The 23,622-nt window shown below is 38.2% G+C and overlaps 1 protein-coding gene across 1 annotated transcript in view; it reads right to left on the bottom strand.

The window, feature by feature from the left end:
* Nucleotides 1-344: 344 nt before the first annotated feature.
* The window catches only part of CDCA2 (cell division cycle associated 2), a 46,264-nt gene continuing 22,986 nt past the window's right edge, over nt 345-23,622 (bottom strand). The window contains exons 7-13 of the mRNA XM_021698891.1: nt 21,943-22,027; nt 21,233-21,483; nt 16,474-16,552; nt 15,121-15,209; nt 13,836-13,973; nt 4,167-4,338; nt 345-1,707 (exon numbers count right to left, since the gene is read on the bottom strand). Coding sequence (XP_021554566.1) covers nt 479-1,707; nt 4,167-4,338; nt 13,836-13,973; nt 15,121-15,209; nt 16,474-16,552; nt 21,233-21,483; nt 21,943-22,027 — 2,043 coding nt within the window. The 3' untranslated portion in view covers nt 345-478. The remainder of the gene's footprint in view (nt 1,708-4,166; nt 4,339-13,835; nt 13,974-15,120; nt 15,210-16,473; nt 16,553-21,232; nt 21,484-21,942; nt 22,028-23,622) is intronic.

The following is a 23,622-nucleotide window of genomic DNA, read 5'->3' as shown; positions in this document are numbered from 1 at the left end:
TTCCATCTTTCCTGTTAACATTTATAACCAGTTTTTTTGGGGGGGGCAGCATTTTAAAACACATCTTTTCTCATTTTCTAACAGTGTTTAACCTTGTGTTACCTTCAATTTTTGTAAAATTACATTAATTCTATCATTTTATTTTTTAAACTCTTCTCCTGCAGACAGAATGAGTCAATCCTAAAAGATGGTTGATGTTTTTTACAAGAGACTCTAAAGCTTCAGTAAACATGTACTAATGTGAAAGCTTCAGTAAATATGTACTATTTGGGGAGAGAAGAACATTTTTAATAGAACGTTTCCCCTTTGAATGAAGAAATTCACTTATTTCTACATAAAAATAGGTTCAACTCAAATGATTTTATTTGAAACTTTTAAAACGCCGAAGTTGAACAAAGGATGAGAAGCAGAATGAAAGGATCTTTTAAGCACGGATGGTTACCTTCTCTGCGGTCACATGCTCCATAGGAAATGTCAGTTACTGCTTTAGTTCCCAGACATGTCCCACTCTTTCGAAGTCCTTTAGAGAGCTCTCTCCCTTCTGGCTGAGAGAGGTTCTTCTTTTGTAGCACTTGGACTGAGTTGTATCTTTCGAATTTGCGAGTGTAGATGTACAGAGGCTCTTCCTCCTCTTCCCAGGTAAATGGGAAAAACTGGCAGCAAAGCCCTCCTTGTTTTCTTTACCTGATATGGGGAGCGACAGACTCGGTTTCTGTCCAGAAGACACAGTTTCTTGAGAGAGGGACAGGCTTTCAAATCCTCTGCTGTCAACCGTACATATTGTTCTCCTTTTCATTCTTTGGGAAGTGCAGGACGTGGAAGGAAATGGAAGTGAAATCCATACAAGCCCTTCATCTTCCAAATCTTTCCGCAGCCTTGTGCTACGTCTTACTTTTGTTTCGCTATTTGTTTTCTGGAAGGTTTGCTCTATGGAGGCCGATAAATCTTTATACAGTTCAGAATTTTCTAAACCAATTTCTAGAGAGCTGCTCACTACGTAGGGAGGTTTGTGATTTCCATTTTTCTCCAAATATAAACTCTGGCCGTCGGAATAACACGTAGAGCGTCTTCTATGCGTCTTTTTTCCACCACTCACACCAGTGCTACTTTGACCTTCTATGGAGTTTCTTCCCAAACCCGCACTCGGACTTTTACTTTCTTTTACGTTGTCACTTAACACCTCTTCATTTTGTAAGTCAGACGTTAAGCGCATGGGCTGCAGTTTTCCTCCGGTAGCTATTAAAAAGTCATCCTGTTTTTCACACTTTATGTTCACATCTTCTGAAATCTTAAAGATTTGAAAAAGGTTTTCCACATTTTGACCGGCAGCAGCCAATTCCCGGGACAGCAGGATAGCACTGGATTCTGCATCATCTGATGCCAGGGGCTCTGCGGTCACAGGAGCACAAGAAACATGACTGCTTTCACTCTCAGGGCCAGCTCTCAGTCCATTTTCACCTTCCGACTTAATCTCAGCTTTTAGAATAGTTTTATGTTCATTAGTTGCTACGGCACTCATATTTAAATCTTGATCTAAAGTAGCATTAATAAGCGACAAGGAACTTTTCATGTAAGAGCTGCAGAATGCAGAAAGATCGTATTTATTAAAGCCTTGATTCATCTGCAAATCTTCTGGGTTGTAGGGCAAAAGAGTCTTTCTTTTAGGAAGCTTCGCTTCTTCAAGTTCACCGTTGGAGTTGAAATCATCTAAGGGCATGGAAATAAGTTTAAATCTCACTAAAAAGTAACAATGGAAAGAAAGGTCGACAAATCAAACAGGTGCTATACCGTATTCTAGGTTTTAGGCTTTCAAAACTCACAAGACTTACAAATGCTATGCTGTACTTGCCACCATCTGTCATCCTGCTCTTCCTTTTTTTAGTTCTTCCCCAAGCCCAGGTTAAGAAAATACGTGTTTAATACATGAGTGAACAAAGTACATAATCTCAGACCATGAAACTGAGAAGTGTATCTCAAATTGCTTCCTCTATTCTAATGTACTTTCCACACTACAAGGTCAATTAGCATGAGGCAGCCACTTTTCCCATTTCCCGAAAAACGAATTACTGAAAATGGGCACCACCGTGCTTCTGCAAATTTTCTGGCTATGTTTCTCCAGAAATAGAGGAAAGAAAACTTGGAATTCTGGGGGATCTGAGCATTTAGCCAAAAGGGTATTTTTAAAGACACACACTTAGGTCTTATGTCCTGTGTTAAAAATTTTAATATGATTTAAACAGCACTGTACTCTCAAACAAAGCTATGTGTGTTTCAATATTCTGGCAGTCTTCCGCTTCCACCTCCATCTGACTGAAAGTCAGACTCCAGGAAGACATGCCATGTGGAGGCTGTCCTGTGGTTCTGACACACTGTGTCACATCACACAGGTGAATGAAACATCATCAACGTTTTAAAGCCTTAAATAAATACATCTTAAAATAAATTTTTTTAAAAATGGGGTGCCTGGGTGGCTCAGTCGGTTAAGTCTCCAACTCTTGATTTCAACTCAGGTCATGATCTCAGGGTTGTGAGATGGAGTCCCAGGTCAGGCTCCACACTCAGCAGAAAGTCTGCTGGAGATTCTCTTCTTCTTCTTCTCTCTCTGCCCCTCCTCCAGCTCCCACGTGTGTGCGTGCACACACTCTCTCCATTATTTCATGATTCGGGTACTTGATATCAGGTAACGTAAGGCAGAGGTTAGCATAGGGTCCACTCGGTGGCAACCAACTAATATGTCAGTTGGGCTCTTTATACAACTTTAAAAATCAATGTTTATGTATTTCTCATGAAAATGACATGCTAGAGAAGAAAGGTAGGGGACAGGGATAGAGGGAGGAAGAGAGACAGAAAGGGACAGGGAAAAATGGAAAAGGAGGGAAGCAAGATTTTGCTTTAAACCTTTATAACAGATAATACCACTGGTGATAGATACAAAATCCTTCAGGTATTTTTAAAAAGAAATTCTCTAGTAAGATGCAAGATGGAAAACATATACTAATAGTCATTGTTTAACATCTCTGGAAAAACTCCGGTCAGGAACTGGAGATATAATGAAGACTTAGTTTTCAGTCTCAAGGGGACTGCAGTTTGCAGGGGAGGGAGGTAGACGGCATATTACAAAATTGATGGTAAAGGTGTAATGCGAACAAAGACCTTTCCTGGAAAAGCAGCCAGCACAGCTAAATCTTCAAGCATAAGCAGCATTAGGCCAGATTAAAAAGAGGCGGTGTGGCCAACCCCCTGCCCCAAGACAAGCACATAAAGAGACTGGGGAAGGAGCCCAGGGGCTGGGGCAGCTTGGGTGTGATGATGGGCTAGCAGGGGTTTGTTTAAACTCTGTGCTTTCCGGAAGTTGAGAAGTAGGTAGAAGCCAATAGTCTAGGGTGGCATATAGCTTATTCATCCTTGGATCTATTATAAATTCTACAGATATGTTGCAAATGGAATGCAGGCTCTAAATCTCTGATGACTGACAAAAACGCCTATTTTTAAAATTATTCTGTACAAAATGAACACACCGAATGAATACATACTCTTATTAATTTCAGCATGATTTTAGTGAATTTTAAATCTCAGCCATTATAAAACAGAAGCAATTCCAATTTTTATCTAACCAGTATGTCAACTGACTTAATCTTTGCTTTCCAACAAAACTGTTTCAAAGTAATCCAGTTCAATTTATAAATGTTATTTCTAGTAGATGCTTAGCAGTGCCAACTCTACTGAAACATCATGGGGCAAGTATTTTTTTTTTTTTTGTCCTCAATTATAAAAGATTTATCTATTACTGAGCCATCACCTTGTTTACTCTTCATGATGGACTGTAACACTACACAGAATTCATTTGAGCAGAATACTATAAAAAACATTAAAATGCTTTAAAAAGAAAAAAGGATGGAAGGAAATTATTTCCCCTAAAACTATATGCACTCTCTTGTGTCTTAGTTTCTCTGGGGAGAGGGCCCAGAGCTCCTATCAGATTCTGAAGAGGGTAAAAGTTACGAACTATTGCTTCCTTAACTTAAAATTCTCATAGTAATATGAGGGAAGTTTGCTATTTTTATTTGTATGCTCTTTAACAGTGAATGGGGAAAAAGGGAAAAGAGGGTGCAGCAGCAAGAAAGTGGCAGAGAAGATAAAACAGCAACAGGACAAGAGCAGGGTACCTGAACACAGCCTGCCGGTGCCTGGAGTGGGAGGCATTATCTCGGAGAGCTCAGGCAGCTCGGGGATAGGACTGAGGAGCGGCTTCTTCGAAGCAAGGTCTCTTTCCCCGTATAAAGACTTCTGAACGCTCTTCTTTCCCTTTGCTTTCTTCTTCCTGCAACTTTTTAAAGCCTGTGAAATGTATTAAAATGCCGTAATTGGGAAAGATGTCCCACCATATACAATTTTGACCCTTTAATTCTTACCAAAAAACCTGAGACCAGTTAGGCCATTTAAAATTTTAGAAATTCTGAGCCAGGCGTGGGGGGCTGGGTAGCTTACACAAAGTCAAACAGAATATGAAGCAGAACTCAATTTACAGATGCTATGGTAATCAATGGTCTACATTTCCACAAAACATTTGCCAAAGTAAGTTCTGGGTGAGTGAAAGATAGAGTAGATGCTGTAGAGTTGACAGACTTAAGACATGAAGATATTTGTTAAGTAGGATACAGTTAGGCTAACCCGCGATTAGCCTAGGATGAGCTATCTACTGGAAGCTATGGGAGACTGTCTTCTGCTCATAGGTTTGGAAGAAGAAACAACAGTTGTATACATAAAAGTTAAAGATAACACAAAGCTAGCTGAGCTGCTTTCCAACAACAGATGATTTAATCAAGATTAAAATGAATAGGTCAAAATAAGATGGGCTAACGAGCACAAGTAGAAGATGATGGACAATGGTCTGGTAATAACTGATAGAAAACACGTAGGTTTCTATAAAAATAAAAACTGTTCTAATAATATAAAGAATGTAGTATTAAATTCAGTTTTGACTGCCATGTTAGCAACTGAGAACTAATGTTCACTGTTAAAAAAAAAAAAAAGTTTCACACGGAAAGGACTTCAGGGAAACTCAAACATTGTACTGTTATGAGCAAAAAGAAACACACTCAATGTGACAATACTGGAGAGAACCAGACTTTAGGTCAACTTAAGGAACATGTTTTTAGCGATTAAAACTGCCAGAAAATAGAATCCATTCAAACATTTATTGAGAAACCACTATGTACAGGTATTAACTGGCTAGGTAGAAAACAAAAACCAAACAGGATGTGGTCTTTAGAGGGCTCCCAGTCTAACAGCAAGTAACTGTAATACATACAAACCATGACAGACTCTATATGGACTGAGATGAGTACCTGGCCTACAGGGGGCTTTCAAGACTGCTCCATAAAGCAAGCAAGGCCCTTGTATGCAATGAGTATGAGTCTGAAAAGAATGAAGGTTCACTGCACGGTGATTCAGGGAGTGACAACATTTGATTTTACATTTAAGAAAGATCATTTGGGTGAAAGCATAGAAACTAATGATGTGAAATAGTGGATGATATTCAAGAAGAGTACAAAAATGGCACAGAACTGTATGTTCCTTGAGATATCTATAGATATCCTGTAAAAACAAAATAAAACATTCCATGGAAAAATAATTTTAGAACTGTACAAGATAAATGTTCCTCTTGGTGATTTACAATATACATTTAACATTAAATTCTCTGAGAAGTCCTCAGTATAAATAATCTCCATACACACTAGGAAAATGCTGGGTTAACTATTTTTCCATGAAAAAAATTTTTTTTTTTTTTATGGAACAGCTGTTGACATTCCATGGAACAGTTGGGGAATCGACAGCTTGGTCAATGGATATGGAAACCAAGAGAAAAATCTTAACTTGGGCTCCACGATGAGATGCAAAAGAGAACATTCGACCTCTGGTGCTGGATGCCTGACTCTACCACCTAATGGCCTTACGATCTTAGGCAAGTTACTTCACCTCTCTGTACCTCCTCCTCCTCCTCTGTAGAATCGGAACCACACCAGCACACACCACAGATAATAGCAGCGAGTATTAAGTTAGTTAAAGTTAACATAAGTGAAATGGTTAAAATAAGGTTGAGCCATACACAGAAGAGCTATGTGTCAGCTTTCTTGTTCTTCTAAATTCTCGTTTACTTATTGGTTCCATTTTGAGTTCTTATAGCTAGCTCCATCTCTCTAAATAAGAGGCCCATAGTGTTTTATTTTTAACTTTCTATAATAGAAAATTTAAACACACAACAGGTAGAATAGTATATTGAACCCCAGGTACCCATCCTCTAGCTTCAAGAATTACATATAGAAATCAGGATTCATTTATAATTCCCTTCCCTCAGATTATTTTAAAGCAAATCCCAGGCATTACCCCATTTTGTGTGAAAATCCTGCAGTATCCTTAGGAGACAGAGTTCCTTGTTTCATTCCATAATAAAATGAAACCTTTTATTACCTGGCATTGTATTTTATTGTTGATTTTTCCCTTTTACAATGCCATTTCCCCCCAGTTTTATTAAGATATAATTGACAGATAAAATTTAAGGTATATAATGTAATGACTTGATATATGTATATATTGCAAATTGATTACTTTTTTTTTAAGATTTTATTTATTTATTTGAGAGAGAGAATGAGAGAGAGAGAGAGAGAGCACATGAGAGGGGGGAGGGTCAGAGGGAGAAGCAGACTCCCTGCCGAGCAGGGAGCCCGATACGGGACTCGATCCTGGGACTCCAGGATCATGACCTGAGCCGAAGGCAGTCGCTTAACCAACTGAGCCACCCAGGCGCCCCTGATTACTTTTTTAAATAACAACAAATACCATTCACTGCTTCTAAGCCCTGACAGAGCTAGGAAATCCTTTTAAAGGAAAAAAACCATGAGTCCATACTGATGTTTCCAATTCAAATGTGGCCTAACAAGGTTCTGAATTTGAATTTTTATTTTTTTGTCTAATGGTAAAGTCTGGATTCCTAATGACAGTTAAAAACACACACACACACACACACACACACACACACACACACACAAAAGAAGCTAACTACGGATACATGCAACAATCTGGATAAATCTTCAGAGGCTTACGCTGAGTGAAAAAAGCCAGTCCCAAGAAGTTACACAGAGTGTGATTACATTTATATAACATTTGGAAATGACAAAATGAAAGAAATGGAAAACAGATTAGTGGCTGCTACTTAAGGTGGGGACAGGCGTGGGAAGTAGGCAGGGCTACAAAAGGGCAAGAGGAGATTCCTGTCGCAATGGAAATGTTTTGTATCTTGACTGTGTTGGCATTTTTCTGTGTGATATTGTCTAAATTTTACAGGTCATCACTGGGGGAAACTGGGTAGAGGGCACCTGGGAAATCTCCGTAATTCTTGTTACAACAGCCTAAATATCTAAAATGATCTCAAAATAAACAGCTTAGACACAAAGAACGAAGACAGCAATTTTCCCTATTATTTCCTCAGAGATCAAATTTCTCCAATTGGCCCATAAATGTCTTTTTACAACTTTTCAAATCAGGATCCCAATAAGGTCCTCACACATTCCATTTGGTTGACAGATCTTTTAATACATGGTTCTGTTTTTTTTCCCTCACCATTTATTTGATGAGTAAACTGAGGCACTTGTCTCAGAGAATTAGCCAAACTCTGGATTTGGTTGACTGCAATCAAGGCGTCTTTATTTTCCTCTCTCCCCTACACTTCCTAAAACTGGTCATTAGATCTAGGCTTGATTAGATTCAGCTTTGATTTTTTTTTTTTTTTTTTTTTGCAAAGAGCATTTCATGGATGCCTGTAGACTTCCTCATTGCATTGGAAGGACCCCGTTTTCTCCCCTGTGACATTGTGATTGACCGGTTGGGCTCAGGTGTTCAGTCCAATCCATCCATTCTGGCTCCCACATCAGCCTTCATGATCAACAACTTCCATGAACGTGTCCTTTTTACTTATTAGCAGAAATTCTCCTATAAATAACTTTCCCTCATCAACTATTTGCTTCCCTGAAACAGAACTCCCGTATTTTCCAGTTTTCACAAAAATGAGTTGGTGTCCTACACAGCTTCTAAGGTGACCTTTAAGATTTTTTAACTATTATGAACTAAAGTGTTTTTTCATATTTGAAATATGTTTCAACCCACTGCAATTGTTATTCCTTTTCTTTTCTTTTTTTTTTTAAGGATTTTACTTATTTATTTGACAGAGAGAGCAAGAGCACAAGCACGGGGAGAGGCAGAGGGAGAGGGAGAAGCAGGCTCCCTGCTCAGCAGGGAGCCTGACGTGGGGCTTGATCCCAAGCAGACACTTAACCGACTGAGCCACCCAGGCATCCTGCAATTGTTATTTCTGAAAGTCACACTGTCCCACATTTGGTGAGTGGAGCCCCTTCGAGATGGTTTGAGGTCCTTCTCCATGGCCCCAGTGGTTTCTTAAGCTTCCTTCACTGCACACTGGTACCAACCCAGGCTCGTTTCCTACATGTGCTGTTGATAAACCCGAAAGCAGCCATTTCATTCTGGAACCTTGATCAGTTTTAGTTGAAAATGGTATTCAGAAATGGCAACCTAGGTACCAGGGGTGCTCGCTGCTTCTAAGCCTTGAAAGAGCTAGGAAATCTTTTTAAAGGAAAAAAACATGAGTCCATACTGATGTTTCCAATTCAAATGTGGCCTAACAAAATTCTGAATTTGAATTTTTATTTTTTGTCTAATGGTGAAGTCTGGATTCCTAATGACGGTTAAAAAAAAAAAAACAACCCACAAAAACCTTTATTTTCTTTATTCTAGATTGCGCTCCTCTCTCAATAGGAGTCTTCATACTGTTTAAGCTCACTCTCTCTTCAGTCACTCTTGTCCTTAGGATGCTTTCCACAAGGAAAGTTTTGGGTTTGAAAGAATTCTTTGTGAGGTTAGGTCACCAACTTGATACCCAGATTAATTTGTTTCATTTTATTTCCAATTTTTAAGGACCGTCTCTATTTCATAATTTTGACTTGTTTCACAGTCATGTATAACCCTGACACAGTTCAACGTCAAAAGTACAAAACATGCTCAGTGAAGTCCAGCTTTGAGTCCTTCCTAGTCCCTCCTAGTCCCTCCTCTGTCCCCTCTCCCTAGAGGTAATCAGTTTTTGTTTTTGACTTATTCTCCTACTTTTATGAAAAGATTTTATGTGTATGAATATATACATACATTGACACACACAAACACATGTTTAATGTTCCTTATTTTCTTAGATAAAACCGTATATTCGTTTGTCATATTGGCTGCCATAACAAAACACCACAGACTAGGTGGCTTACACAGCTTTAATCTCTTTTCTCACAGTTTTGGGGGCTGGAAGTCCAAGATCAAGGTGCTGGCAGGGTTGTCTCCTCTGAGGCCTCCCTCTTCAGTGTGCAGATGGCCACCTTCCTGCTGCCTCTTTACATGGTCTTCTCCCTGGGTGTGTGCTCACTTAGGGTCTCCTTCTGTGTCCAAACTTCCTCTTATAAGGACACAAGTCAGACTAGAGACCATCCCAACGGCCTCATGTTAACTCGATCATCCAATCAAAGGCCTTATCTCTAAATATAGTCACATTCTGAGGTGCTGGAGGTTAGGGCTTCAATGCAGAAGTATTTTGGGGGCAGGGTGGGGGTGGGATCACAATTCAGTACCAAGAAACCTACTATATACATTATTTTACACCTTATTTTTTCTCACTTAACAGTAAATACATCCTGGCATCATCCCATCACTGGAAATTCTCTCCACTATTTTCTACAGCTGCAAGAGACTTTGTCAACACACCATAGTTTATTCAACCAGTCTTGTACTGACGGACATAGAGTTTTTTGGGTTTTTTTTGCATTACAGCGGGTACTGCAAAAAATAACTGTTCATATGCCTTTTTGTATTTTTGCCATTGGATCTGAGACAGATTCCCAGACATGAGATTGCTGGGCCAAAAGGTAAATTTGTTTCTTGTCATCAACTTTTAAAATATATCTTGAACCCCTGACCTGTAAGATAACCATAATGACAGCTGTAGTGCTTGCTATGGCCAGGCATTGTTCTAAGCATTTTACAAGCATTAACTCATTTAATGCACACAACAAGCTTATAAACTAAGTACCGTTATTACCTTTCTTTAAAAGCCAATAGAGAAATCAAGAATCTTGCCTGCCATTCCATTGGTAGGAGGCGGTCAAGCCAGAATTTAGAACTCAGGTTGTCTGGCTGCAGAAAGTGCGCTGTTAACCCCTTATACCGAATGCTAACACCCTCACTGACACCTTCTCTACCCACTTTTCATCTTCTCCTAGTAGCTACATTTAGACCGTCGTGCACAACAATCAAGTTCTTAAAGCTTTGCCCTTAGTTGAAAACAAAGAGCATTTACATTATGACTGTAAACATTTTTCATTGCTCTGCCAAGGACAAAGCTCATCTTCCTTTCCTCTGGCGCCCCCTGTAGGTGACTCCTAGCACTAGAAAACATACTTTTCCTTACACTCCTTTACTGCTTGGAATCACATTTAATGTTTGCTTTGTATTTACTCTAAAACTTTTATACACGGACTTTTATTTTTTATTATATTTTATATAATTACCTTTCTTTTTCTTCTTATATGACACACCTTCCACTTTCTCAACCATAGGTCTTTTTGTTTTTCTCTCCAGAGACCATATATCCCTGGAGCACCCTTTCCTCTTGTTCAAATTGGGACTGGCTACTTTTTAAGGCTGGCTGAACAACCATGTTCAGAGATTTCCCTTGCACTTTTCTCCTGTATTATTAGATTCACTGTGTTCTGAATCCTTAAGCTTACTTCCTCAGTTTGCTAGAGTATCTCCTCCAATAATACCCAAAGAAAAAGTTTCAGAGTCCCTGAGTGTCTAAATGTCTTTATTTTTTCTTTTACACTTAATTGAATTTGGCTGGGTTCATAATATTGGGCTGAAATCAAGTTTCATTCAAAACTTTAAAGGTCTTGTTCAATTACCTTTCAGCATTCGGGCTGCTGGTAAACTTCATACTACTCAGATTCTTGTTTCTGGGAGGAAAAGTCCACTTTTCTTGTCGTCCTTATTGTTCAATTTCATGCTGACAGGCTGAAGTCCTGGTCTTTTTTTTTTTTTTTTTTAATTGTACTAGGCATTCAGTAGACCCTTAGAACCTGAAGACTCCTTTCTTCCGCTATTAGAAATCCCCTTCTTTTGACAATTTCTCTCATTCTATCTTTGTGTTCTTTCTGAGATACCTACATAGTCTCCTAGATTCAACTTTCACGTCTCTTATTACTAGCTTGTTTCTCTTTTGCTCTACCTTCTGGGAGACTTTCCTTTATTCTCTAGTCCAACTACTAAATTTTACATATTTATGAATATTTCTCCCTCTGCTCTTTTTTTATAGCAGCCTCTTAGTTTTATGCAGATAATATTTTCTTAAATCCGAGTATGTCAGGTTTTTTTTTTAAATACAATTTCCTTCCATTCCCAGACTAATCTCTCTTTCTCGGGTCAGTTTTTCGACTTTTAAATATTGATCTCTCATCTCTTGTTTCTACTCAGTTGTCTGATTTTACAGAAGACTGGATAAATTGGTCTGAGAGTTTCCTCTGTTTTCCAGCTCTGTCTCTTTCTGGCAGGGAAATTCTACTGGCAACTCTGTGCAGGGTGGGGCAGGGCAGAATGGGGAGTCTCATCTGTAGGCTTTGCTTGAGGGCAAGAGCCGGCTGTAAAGACCATGGGACTTTCCAAGTGCCAGAATGAGGGCTTTCACCTACATGACAACAACTGTTCTGAGATGGGAGAACATGGCAGGACCGGGGCTGGGGTGCCAACTGGTACAAATTGTCTCATATACAGAACTTCAGTTATTCTGTTTTCCATTACCACTTCCCACTCTCATCTTCCACTGGACTTGCCAACACTAGGCCCAGAGTCTCCTGGGATCGCGCAGTGTGCAGGCTGGTTCCCAATACCTCTCTGACTCCCTCTGAGCACATCCTGGGCTTTAAATCTACCTCTTTCATCTGTCAATGTGCCCTCATCCACTTTTTCTTCCAGAGAGTCACTGAAGGCTGTCATCTGTTGCTTAATATCCCTGCTCCCTTCCTTCCTCTTCTCATTGCTATTCTGAGTCTAGTCTTTTATTATACCAATTATTTTAATTCCATGGGGTCCTGGGAGGGGTTGGAACAAACCTTAATGCTCAATCCTCCTTGAACTTTCTGGCTATTGATTTTATGTCAAAAAGTATGTGTACATTCTTTGTAGCAGTGTTTTTTAAAGAGTCTGAAGAAAACCAATTTCTGATGCAATAATAAAGGTGTATGTACATTTTTTAACTTACGTGTATTTTTTTTCAGCAAAGGGATCTTTCAAAGGAGTGTGATCTAAAAGAGGGATTAAACCAGGACAACTTCCAGTTTCTTCTGGCTTTGCAGACTTGCAGATGTTTGGGCCATGTTTAAGCCAGTTTCTGTTTCATGGAACAGGATGGAAGTTTACTGTTTTTTGGGGGGGGGGGGGGGGGGGGGGGTAAAATTGAGGAGTTTAGTTTTGGAAAAGTTGATATCTGAGGTGCTTGTAGGATGGGTTAAGAAGAGAAGTCTAGTAGGCCATTAATCATGTTTATAGATCAGAAAGATTTGGGACACATCAACCATGCTGCCTATGATATCACCCGGAAAATACACAATTTAGAAAGGCAAAGAGTAGAGCTCTGGGAAATACAGACTAAGGCTGGGTGGAAAAAAAAATAAACCTTTAACGGAGACTGTAAAGGGATGCTCTCAGTTTTGCCAAATGCTGCCGAGGTGGCAAGGAACCACGAGACCTCAAAGGCTGTACTAGCTTTTAGTCACTAAGTTACTCAACACCTTGGAAAAACAATTCAAGCGAAGAGGTGGAAAGTGAGACCAGACTTCAGGTCTTATCTGAAGCTATGACTGCCATCAGAGGACCGGTGAGTCTCCCTAGCAGCAACATTAGATGGGAGAGGGGGTGGGGGTGGATTAATCCAGAGGTGAAGTGGAATAAAACGGATGGAGAACGGGCGTTACTGACAAGAGGTGGTGAAACAGATCAGGCAGCTCCGGGTGAACAAGGAAATGCCGAAATGACGGGATATCTGAATGCTGGAGGGTATGCAGAGGGGTCAGAAGATCGTTAGTACTGAAACAGGTATGTGAGGGAGTGAGAACGCTGGCTGGAGAGGCAGCTGGGACAGTGAATGGGACACAGAAATGTGGACTATTAAAAGTGGGCAGGTCTTAAGGACCAACAAGCTGTGGGGAATGGCAGAGGAAGGTCTGGATCACTGAAGTGGCCGAGGTCCGGTGACTGAGTTAAGGTGCATCGGCTATCCATAAAGAGATCGTGAAGTCCCCCTGAGCCAGCACAGGCCTTGAAGTGTCGAGGAAGATGAAGAGCCAGTTTCTAAATTCTTCCTCAAATATGGGAAGAGATCTAGCCCCTGGTAGAAGTGAAGGCAAATAAGGGGCAGATGGCACACTCACCTTTGTCTAAGAAATGAGAGGGTTCCTTGCATAGGTGAGGTTAGATTTGATTCAAAGGTAAGAATTTAACATTTGAGTGCTGATGTTTTACTGAACTGAATGTACATAATACAATGAAGATATAAAAATGGTTCTCGGGTAATTACAGCTGAGTATATAATTGCCTCTGGCCCTTTCTATTCTATGATGATTTTAATACTCTTGGTCTAATGTTAACTAGAAAAATTTTGTTTCCATGCTTTCCTAATCATACAACAAAGAAATATACCACTTTTACTCTTATTATATCTTTAAACACACACTTACCTGATTCTTTTTAGGAAGTACCCCTCCTATGCGCTTCCTTTCCTGAGATTTCCTCCTAGTAATTTTCTTTTCTTTACAAGGCTGAGCTTCTGTATTAAGTAAGTTGCAAACATTCTCTTCTGCAAAAGTGATCAATTGCTATAAAGAAAATTTAAAGGAGGGATACCATAAAACACAAGCACGTGCATCTTGATGTATGTTTCTCACATTTATTTTCCTTCCCACACTGCTTCTACATTTTCTATCCCAGGTCCTTTTAATTCACAAATTCCATTAGAGGTACTTTAACCATCTTAAACTCAAATGGGGGAGAAAATTACCAATTTCTGATCTTATTAAACAGACCCAGAAGCATATGCACTCTGTCCATTATTTTAAGGAAGAAAAAAAAAGTTTAAAATTAGTTGATTTATTTCTTTATCAAATATTTACTGAGCATCTACAATTTAGGAGCTAACTCCTGTTGAGTTATGGGTGGAAACATGCATTTAGATTATCTAAATGTGAATTCTAGGTTTATCACCCAACAATATCAGGTAAAAGCCCCATAATGGTATATTATATATTTATGAATTTAGACAAAAATCCAATTTTATCTAGTTTGATGAAATAGGAAAAGACATGCATTTAATGGGAGTTATGTTCCTACTGAAAAGAGTTAAAACCCAGTGTTAAGAAAAAAAATTAAAAAGGGAAATATTTTTGTAAAAAGATATAATTATGCCATTTTCTGGCTCTGTTAATTACACACTACTCTTTTTTTTTTTTTTTTCTTACAGATTTTATTTATTTATTTGACGGAGAGAGACAGCGAGAGAGGGAACACAAGCAGGGGGAGTGGGAGATGGAGAAGCAGGCTTCCCGCTGAGCATGGAGCCCAATGTGGGGCTTGATCCCAGGACCCTGGGATCATGACCTGAGCCGAAGGCAGACGCCCAACGACTGAGCCACCCAGGCGCCCCAATTACACACTACTCTTCTCCACTGTGTACCTCAATAAAATCCATTAAGCCACATAGATCCCAAATAAATGTTCCAAACAGATTACCTTCTACATTAACACAAACTGAAAGCAACTTGTTTTATTGTATTTTTCTTCTAACAGAATTAAAATCAAATCAGAAAAACAGCATTACCATGGGTTATATGCTACATAGGTAAGGTGTTAGCTCTCAGTGACATTAATCAAATCAAGATTTTACCCATAATCCTGTGGTCATAAAAACAGAAAAAATCTATAGCAAGATTTAAAAACAAATACATTGTGCCAAATACAAACACTTACACTTCTTCTGTTAGAGGCCCGTGTTATTCTACCAACTTTATGGGAGGCTATTTTCTCATGGTTTTTTGAAGAGCTAAAGGTATCAGTTCCTGATGAAGAAGACACAAGCAAAATTAGGGTAGCTAACAAAAAGTTGTAAGAGCCATCATTTTTCAGATATACTGGATACTGTTTTGGATAGGCACCTCTGCTTTTAGCATAATATAATATCTAAACATAAATAATTTAACTACCAAGAATAAATTTTGAGATTCAAAAACAGAAGTTTACTGAATACCCAGAAACTTTCACCACTTTCCAAGGAGAATGCATACCGTATTACCCTAAGATAACAGACGAAATCACATTATAGTAAATACCATATTTCACTCATGTCCATTTATTCCAAGCTACATCTTGTACAGTGAAATTGCAATAAAGGGTATTGAGATGATCATGAAAATAATTTTTTTAACTTAAAAAATTCAGGTAACTTTTTCATTTGATCACTTTTAATGGTAGAAATGAAAGGCAGTATAATGCATAAAAGACCATGGGGGCTTTGGAACGTTACAGACTACGCTTCCAGGTTTAGCTCTAACTTCACACTCCAGGTCTTGGATTCTGTAGCAGTGAATTTGGTTTGTGTCTTCCAGCCAATGAGAAGCCACTAAGGGATTTCCGTCAAGGGAGAGACATGAATAATGGTTCCCATGACATTTGTCATCCAAGTCCTGGCTTGCCTTGTCATATCATAAAGAAGACAAGGACTTGAAAAGTGCCAGTGCCCAACAGGCCAACTTAATGTTGGTGAACAATTCTGGACCCTGAAAAATGACCCTTGTGGTGCACATCATTCAGTTGTGCCAACTGTTACAAGGAGCCTACTGTTGATAGGAGTTGAGAGGGCAACTCCACTGTCTGCAGGGACTTGAAAAACGGGGCTACCATCTAAGGAAGTTAACTGTGGGTGATTACAAGGTGTGAGACCTGGATGGGCAAGAGACCCCCCCCCCTTTTTTTTTAAGATTTATATATTTTGGAGAGAGAGCACACAAGCAGGGGGAAGGGCAGAAGGAGAAGGAGAGAATCTCAAGCAGGCTCCGACTCCCTGCTGAGTTCAGGGCCCTGCACAGGGCTCAATCTCACCACCGAGATCATGACCTGAGCCAAAATCAAGAGTCAGACGCTTAACCAACTGAGCCACCCAGGGGCCCCAAGAGACTTCTTATAAGCTTTTCTATACTATATGGTTTTTTAAACCAAGCATGCATTGTTATAATAAAATTTTAAAAGGAAATTAAGGTTTAGTTTCATATATACACATATTGAAAATGACACTTATCTGGTTTTAAGATAAATAAAAGTTACTACCTGAAAGAGTCTCAGAGATTGAAGACTTACTAAGAGGACTCAGAACTGCAAATGATACCTGAAGAGGTTCTATGTTTTCCTAAACAAAGAAAAACAAGAGTAGAAATTAGACATCCCTAAATTCAGTGGACATGTAATGTACCCAAAGAGAAAATAAGGATTTCTTTTTGTAAGTGGAACTGTAGTAAGCATAGAGATGGGAAATCAATAAAAGATGAAGAAAAAAAGTCAAAGCAAAACAAAGATACTGAATATAAAAATACTTTATAATATTTACCAGTCTTTAATGAAACTATGTTTACTAACTACAGTCCAACAAATAAAATATTAAATGGAAGAAGCCATAATGATCTATTAATAACTTACTCTTTGGGTTACTTAAAATCACATGTCCTAATTCTATAGTAAATGGAACATTCCGTTAATAAACACAACCTAACATCTGAGTATTATTCAGGGGAACTTCAGGGAAAATGGCAATACAAATGCAGATGTCAAATCTTTATTTCCCACATAATTGTCATTATGATGGTAGCTGTTGGTTTTTCATAAATAAAACTTGTCAGTTTGAAGAAATTTTCTTTAATCACCAGTTTGCTCAGAGTTCTTATCAGAAATGACCATATGGTTTTTCTTAACTTGTTAATATGGTGAATTATAGATTGTTTTTCAGATATTAAACCAACTTGGCATCTCTGGGTTAAATCTCACTTGGTCATGATGTATTATGTTCATGAGGTGATAGTTTTCTTATAATGTCTGACTATGGTCTCAGGTTAATGCTGGCATTTATGAACTGGGAATTACTCTCATCTCCCCAATTTGTTTGAAAGAGTATACATAAAATTAGGTCTTAAGTCTTTGGTAGAATTCATTAGCAAAATCATCTGGACATACAGTTTTCTTTGTGGGAAGGTTTTACCTACAACTTAAATTTCTTCAGTTGATATAGGCCTAATGAGGTAATTTATATCTTCTAGTCTGAGATTTGGTTGTTCATGTTTTTCAAGGAATGGGTCTAGTTTACTCAAGTTGTTGAATTTATTGGCATTAAGTTTTTTATAATACCCTTACTATCTTTTTATCTGTATTATCCTTCTAAAACCTGTTAGAGTATGTGGTCAAGTCACATTTCATTCCTTATATTGGTAATTTGAGTATTTCCCTTTTTCCTCTGAATAGTCTGATTAGAAGTTTACTCATTTATTTTTCTAAAGCATCTTTTTTATTTCAATGATTTTTCTCTATTTTTTTTACTTCATTGATTTCTGCATTTATCTTTATTAATTCCTTCTGTTCACCTTGGCTTTAATTTGCTTTTATTGGTTTCTTTTTTTTTTTTTAAGATTTTATTTATTTACTCGACAGGAAGAGACAGTGAGAGAGGGAACACAAGCAGGGGGAGTGGGAGAGGGAGAAGCAGGCTTCCCACTAAGCAGGGAGCCCGATGTGGGGCTCGATCCCAGGACCCCAGGATCATGACCTGAGCCAAAGGCAGACGCTTAACGACTGAGCCACCCAGGCGCCCCCTTTTATTAGTTTCTTAAAATGGAAGTTGGGATCATTAATTTGAGATGTCTCTTATGCTGAAACACAGGCTTTAATTATTTCCCTCTAAGCCTGCTTTCGTGCATCCCACACATTTTTGCTGTCATTCTGTAGCGTTTAAGGTTTACAGCACACGTGTTTAACTCACACTATTTTGTGTACAGCCTAAGAACCCCTCTCAGCCTCTATGCCATATTACTTTTGTTATGTATCTTACTGACATGTTATAAACCAAACAATATGCTATTGTTATCCTTGCTTTAAAGAATCTGTTATAGAGATTAATAATAATAAAATCTGTTACATTTGCCCACATGGGTTAGCAGCTTCAGTGCTCTTCATTCCTTTGTTAGATTTCCATTGGGAGCCTTTTTTTTTTTTTTTTTTTTTTTTTAAAGTTTTTTCCCCTTTTTTTTTTTTTTTTTTTTTTTTTTTTTTTTTTGATGAAAGGACTTCCTCCAGCATTTCTTCTAATGCTCACCCACTATGGTAATGAATCCGCTCAGCTTCCAGATGACTGAAAAAGCCTGACCTTCACCTTTGTTTTGAAAGGTGGTTTCACTGGATATAGAATTCTAGTTTGACAAGTTTTGTTGTTGTTACTGCTTTGGTTTTTTGCTCCAAGTAAATGCTGCTGCGTTGTCCTTTGGCTTGTAGTTTCTAATGAGAGTTCTGCTGCCTCTCATGTTTGTTGTTCTTTATGTCACAGGTACTTTTGCTCTAGGTCCTCGCAGGCCATATATCATGGATTCTAAGCAATGATGTGTCTTTTCGTACTATTTCATGTTTCTTGTGCTAGGAATTTAAACTTCAGATTTGAGTTTATAATTTTATCAAATTGGAAAATTTTCAGCCATTATGTTTCAAATATTTTTTCTGTTCTTTCTGATCTCTCCTCTCCTTTGGGGACTCTAATTACATGCATATTATGTCACCTAAATTTGTAACAAGCTCACCAATTGCTCATTTTTGTTCATTTTTATTCTTTCATAGAGAATAATTTCTATTGTTACATCTAAGTTTGCTAATTTTTTCTTTTGCAATCTCTAATATGCTATTAATCTCATTCAACATATTTTTCTTCCCAAAGATTATAATTTTCAGTGACTGTAATGTAGAGTTCAAGCTGGATCTTTTCTGTATCTTTCATGTTCTTAACAAGTTCAATCTTTCCTCCACTTTCTTGAACATATGAAAGATAGTTAAAGTAACTTTTTCAATGCCTTCGTCTACAAATTCTACCATATGTGTAATTTCTGGGTCTACTTTTAGGGACTGATTTTTCTCATTATGGGGCATCTTTTCTTACACATCTATTAGTTTTTAATTGAAATGTCAGACATTTTGAATTTAATGCTATTTGACACTGGACAGTTTTGCTGTTCTTGAGCTAGGTTATACAATGCAGTAAAGTCACTTGGAAGAAAGCTGTGTCCTTTCAAAGCTTGCTTTTAAGCTCTGCTAGGCTTTTAGTCTAACTCTGTTCTACGAGTGAGGCAATACTCTCCTGAGTACCTGATGCCCTCTGAATTATAAGGTTTTTCTATCACTCAGGTTGCTGGGGACACTTCTTGCCCCTCTGTAAGCTCTAGGGATTGTTCCCTCTGCTCCATTTGGGTAGTCCTTTCCCTGGCATCAGGCAGTTTATTCACAAGCACACACTGACCAGTACTCTGCTGAGGCTCAAGTGAGACCCTATGCACATCTCCAGAGCTCTCTGGGTAGCTCTCTCCTCTCCGGTCCTTTGCCACGAGCTCTAGCCTCCTTTGCTTTCCCAGACCCCAGCTCCATTTTCTCAACTCATGGAGACTGCCAGGCTCCACCAAGGTAGACCCTTCCCGTGCTGTCGCCTGGAAGTCCAGCCCAGGCAGTAAGTTGGGGCTCCTGTACAGCTTGCCTCATTTGTTACCCCTCTCTTGGGATTACTCTCCTGTGCTTCCTGATGTTCTATGTCTGAGAACCATTGTTGTGTATATTTTCTCATTTGTTTTTTTTTTGTTGTTTCTTTTGAAAACGTAAATTAGGTCCCTGTTACTCCACCTTGGCTGAAAGTGGAATATTTTTGTTTCAAAGTATAATAGGCAAGGGAGAGAATGAATGATGGTCCCAGTATAAAAATGGGTAAAGATTAACAGACAATTCTCTAAAGAAATTCAAATGGCTTATAAACACATGAAAAATGTTCAAACCACATTAGTAAACTAAAAGTTTTCAAGTCATCTTTTTCTCCTATTAAGCTATTTTAAAAAGTAGTTGAATAGATGCTCAATTTAAAAGACTGTGTGTTAACAGACGGAGCATCATTGGAAATAAACTGTCAGGAAAAATTCTAACTTATTTAAAGATAATAGATGACTTGGATATAATAGCATACTGATACTATTTGGGGCAAAAACAAAACACTTGGCTAAGATTATCTATTTAGTATTCTTAAGTCCTAAAAAAGCATGATAGTCAATATATATTTAGGTCTGTTCAATAAGTACATATAAGTTCTACTGTAAACATATTTTAAGTAAATCAATAATTCAAAAGATGTTAGTTTATACTGATACCGGACTAAAAAAGTTTCTTCTCTAATAAAATCTTGCAAAAATTAAAAAAAAAAAAAAAGTACAGTTAATACGCAGGGTTTACCAAGTGTGGTAAATTAAAACCATTTATACTGCTGTTAAGTCCAAGTTAGTACACTTTCTGGATACTCAGCAATATGTATCAAAAAGGTAAAAAAAAAAAAAAAAAAAAAAATCCTATTTTTTCATCCAGTAATTCTACCTACAGAAATTCATCTTAGAGGTAAAAAGTTTGTATTTACAGTGTATCAGTTCTAAGGTTGTTGCTCTCTCACATCTTCACAACTCTGAAATCTGAGTATATCCTACAGTTCATCATGTGTGACAGCTTGGTTCTAGCCTCTTTTCTTGGTGATACATAAAACCATGGTACATCTTACAGTCAACAGTGTTTAGGGTCCATGAAATGTGCTATGTACAAGGAGTCATGCAAGTATGAGAACACAGCTAATACCCCGTGCACCTGTCATGATGAACACAGGGTGGGGGAAAAAAAACCTACCTAGAAAAATGCATTAATTTATACCATGACACATCATTTAGTCCATTTCATGATTTTGAAGCATAATTATTATTCACACAAAACAGGTGAGGTCTGATGAAAATAGAAACAAGTTTGTTCCACTTTTCACACTTACAAGATTCTCCCCCTTGTCATCAAAATTTGGCTGTGATAACTGCAACTGCACAGGAACTGGTGATTGCTCAAGTAGCAGGGGACTGATACTACTTAAATCCTTTTTGCGGACAGGTGTTCCTCCTTTACGCAATGGAGTATTTGCTGGCAAGGACTCATCAAACACCTCAGGGCTTAGATCCTCTCCAAAAGTAACTCTCTTCCTCTTCCTGATATTTAGAAAAGCTGGCACTTTACAATTTTCTTGACCTTCTATCGATAATAAATGGATAGATAAAAAAAAATTAGGCTATTTCTTATCTAAAAATGCATACCCTAGACTCTTTTAACATGATTAGATTTAGCTCTTATTTGTATAATAGAAAATACAGTTTGTAGAAAAAAGAAATGCAAAATGGAAAAGGTTAAGCAGTAGTTCTAAAATGTGGTTAATAGATTTTAAAGTAAATTTTGCATAAATGTCTTAGAAGTTTACAAAATTGGAATATCAATTTCCTTTACAAGTATTGCCATTAAGCACAAATGGGCAGATGAAATGGACAGACCAATTGGGAGGCTCTCCAAAGAGATTCCAGCTAACTGTTCTTCATTCCCATGTAATGTGAGAAGCATCAAGGCATTTAGCAGATCACTGAAAATACCACATACTAGATCAGATACTTCACAAGAAAATGAAATCCTCAGGCTTCAAAATAAATGTGAACTTTTTACCTGCTTTTTGTTCTTTGCAACAGTTTGCAAGATTTGAGATTAAGCTTGGATGAGTCCCATCATCACAGAGATTGTCACAGTGTTCCTAAACAAAATAAATGTCGGTGAATAATCTTACACATATAAATGCATATGCACAATCATTAAGAAAGGCCACTCTGAACTCCGGTCTTCCAAGGATAGATACTATGTAGCGTTGCAGATTACCTTTACTTTCATAATTGTTCTGGCTTAATGACATGAGCCACAAAGAAAAACTGGATGCCCTAAACATTACTTTAGTAAACAGTATTTTAGGCCAAGATTAAAGAACAGAAATCCATAATATGGGCTAAACTCATTCCATCATTTTTAATCTGGCAAATTAAGATAACGAAATGTGAGTGGCTAGTTCATATCACAGATGGCGTCAGATAAGGCTGACTATCTACAGGTATAAGAATTGCACGGAAATAAGAAAACAAAAAGGTAAATGGCATGATGGGGTGTTCTGTCTTTTAAATATGGAAATCACAGCTTTTCTAAGTGTGTAAACCTCCTGTCCACATTACTGTATTCTTGAGTTAGGAACAAGGAAAGAAGGTAGTGTCTGTCCCTCTCTACTTCCCCAAAAGCTTAGAGAGTCAGCAAGCTGGGGAGGAGGGACAGTGCAAGTCCTGAAACACCAGACAGGGCCCCACTCCACACAGGGCCACTGGAGTGACGCAGGCAGGAGCCAGGGCTGTGGGCTCCATGAGTCACCTCCAAATCATCGCCTGCTTCCTAAACCCCGGACCAGCCCCTGCTCTCTATAGCTATTCATTTTCGCCAGTGCACCCAATTCCAGGAAGCAGCACCTTCTCTCAACAACTGTCCTGCCCCGAACAAACCTCCTTGAGCAGCTCTCAAGTCCATTTCATCTTCCTGACAAGGAAAATGCCCATACCAATATTTGTGAAATAAGTGAACGTAGAAAACAAAATTCTTGAGAACTTTTAGGCTATCTTCAATTAAAACAACCACGAAAATTTAGCAACAACTCCAACTGTATACACCTACAAACTCTGGAGAGCTCAGTAAAAAGATTGTTGATTATAAAAATCTTTGTATAATTTTAGTGGTAGGACTTGATGTTTGCTATGTGATGCTGTTAATCAGTAAGGGTTATATGGATCATGGATGCGCAAAGTCTGTTTGAGAAAAATAAAACGAATACAAGATATGAATAAGCAGTGCTGCATAGAGACCCACATCAGCTCTTTAACCAGAAAAACTGTTAAACATTTAAAATAACCATTGACCATAACTATTCATGTTGATAGAAGGTGGTCTAGTTCATTTTGGCTTTAGAAACAGATGCGTAGGCATGGTTATATATTTAAATGCCTATGGATTGAAAAAAAAATTACTTCTCATTTGCCAGGCACTGGTGCTAATTTCATATTATTATCCCAGTTAATGCTCAAATTACCCGTAAGGTAGTCACTAATATTGTCTTTTCAGAGATAAGGAAACCAGGGTACAAAAAGGGTACATAATTGGCACAGCTCTTAAACTTCAGAGGATCTGAAACCAGGCACTTGGGACTCCACAGCCCATCCTCTCAACCTCTCAGAGCACTTATAGCATGCCATGAATTTCAGTAACAGATTTATCTGGGTTCATTTAACAACCTCAAGCCTAAGTTTACTTAAAATGGGG

Source organism: Neomonachus schauinslandi, chromosome 2, assembly GCF_002201575.2.
Source record: "Neomonachus schauinslandi chromosome 2, ASM220157v2, whole genome shotgun sequence".
In the NCBI taxonomy this organism is placed as follows: domain Eukaryota; kingdom Metazoa; phylum Chordata; class Mammalia; order Carnivora; family Phocidae; genus Neomonachus; species Neomonachus schauinslandi.
The sequence above is the reverse complement of the archived record's forward strand: the minus strand, read 5'-3'. Positions and strand labels throughout refer to the sequence as shown.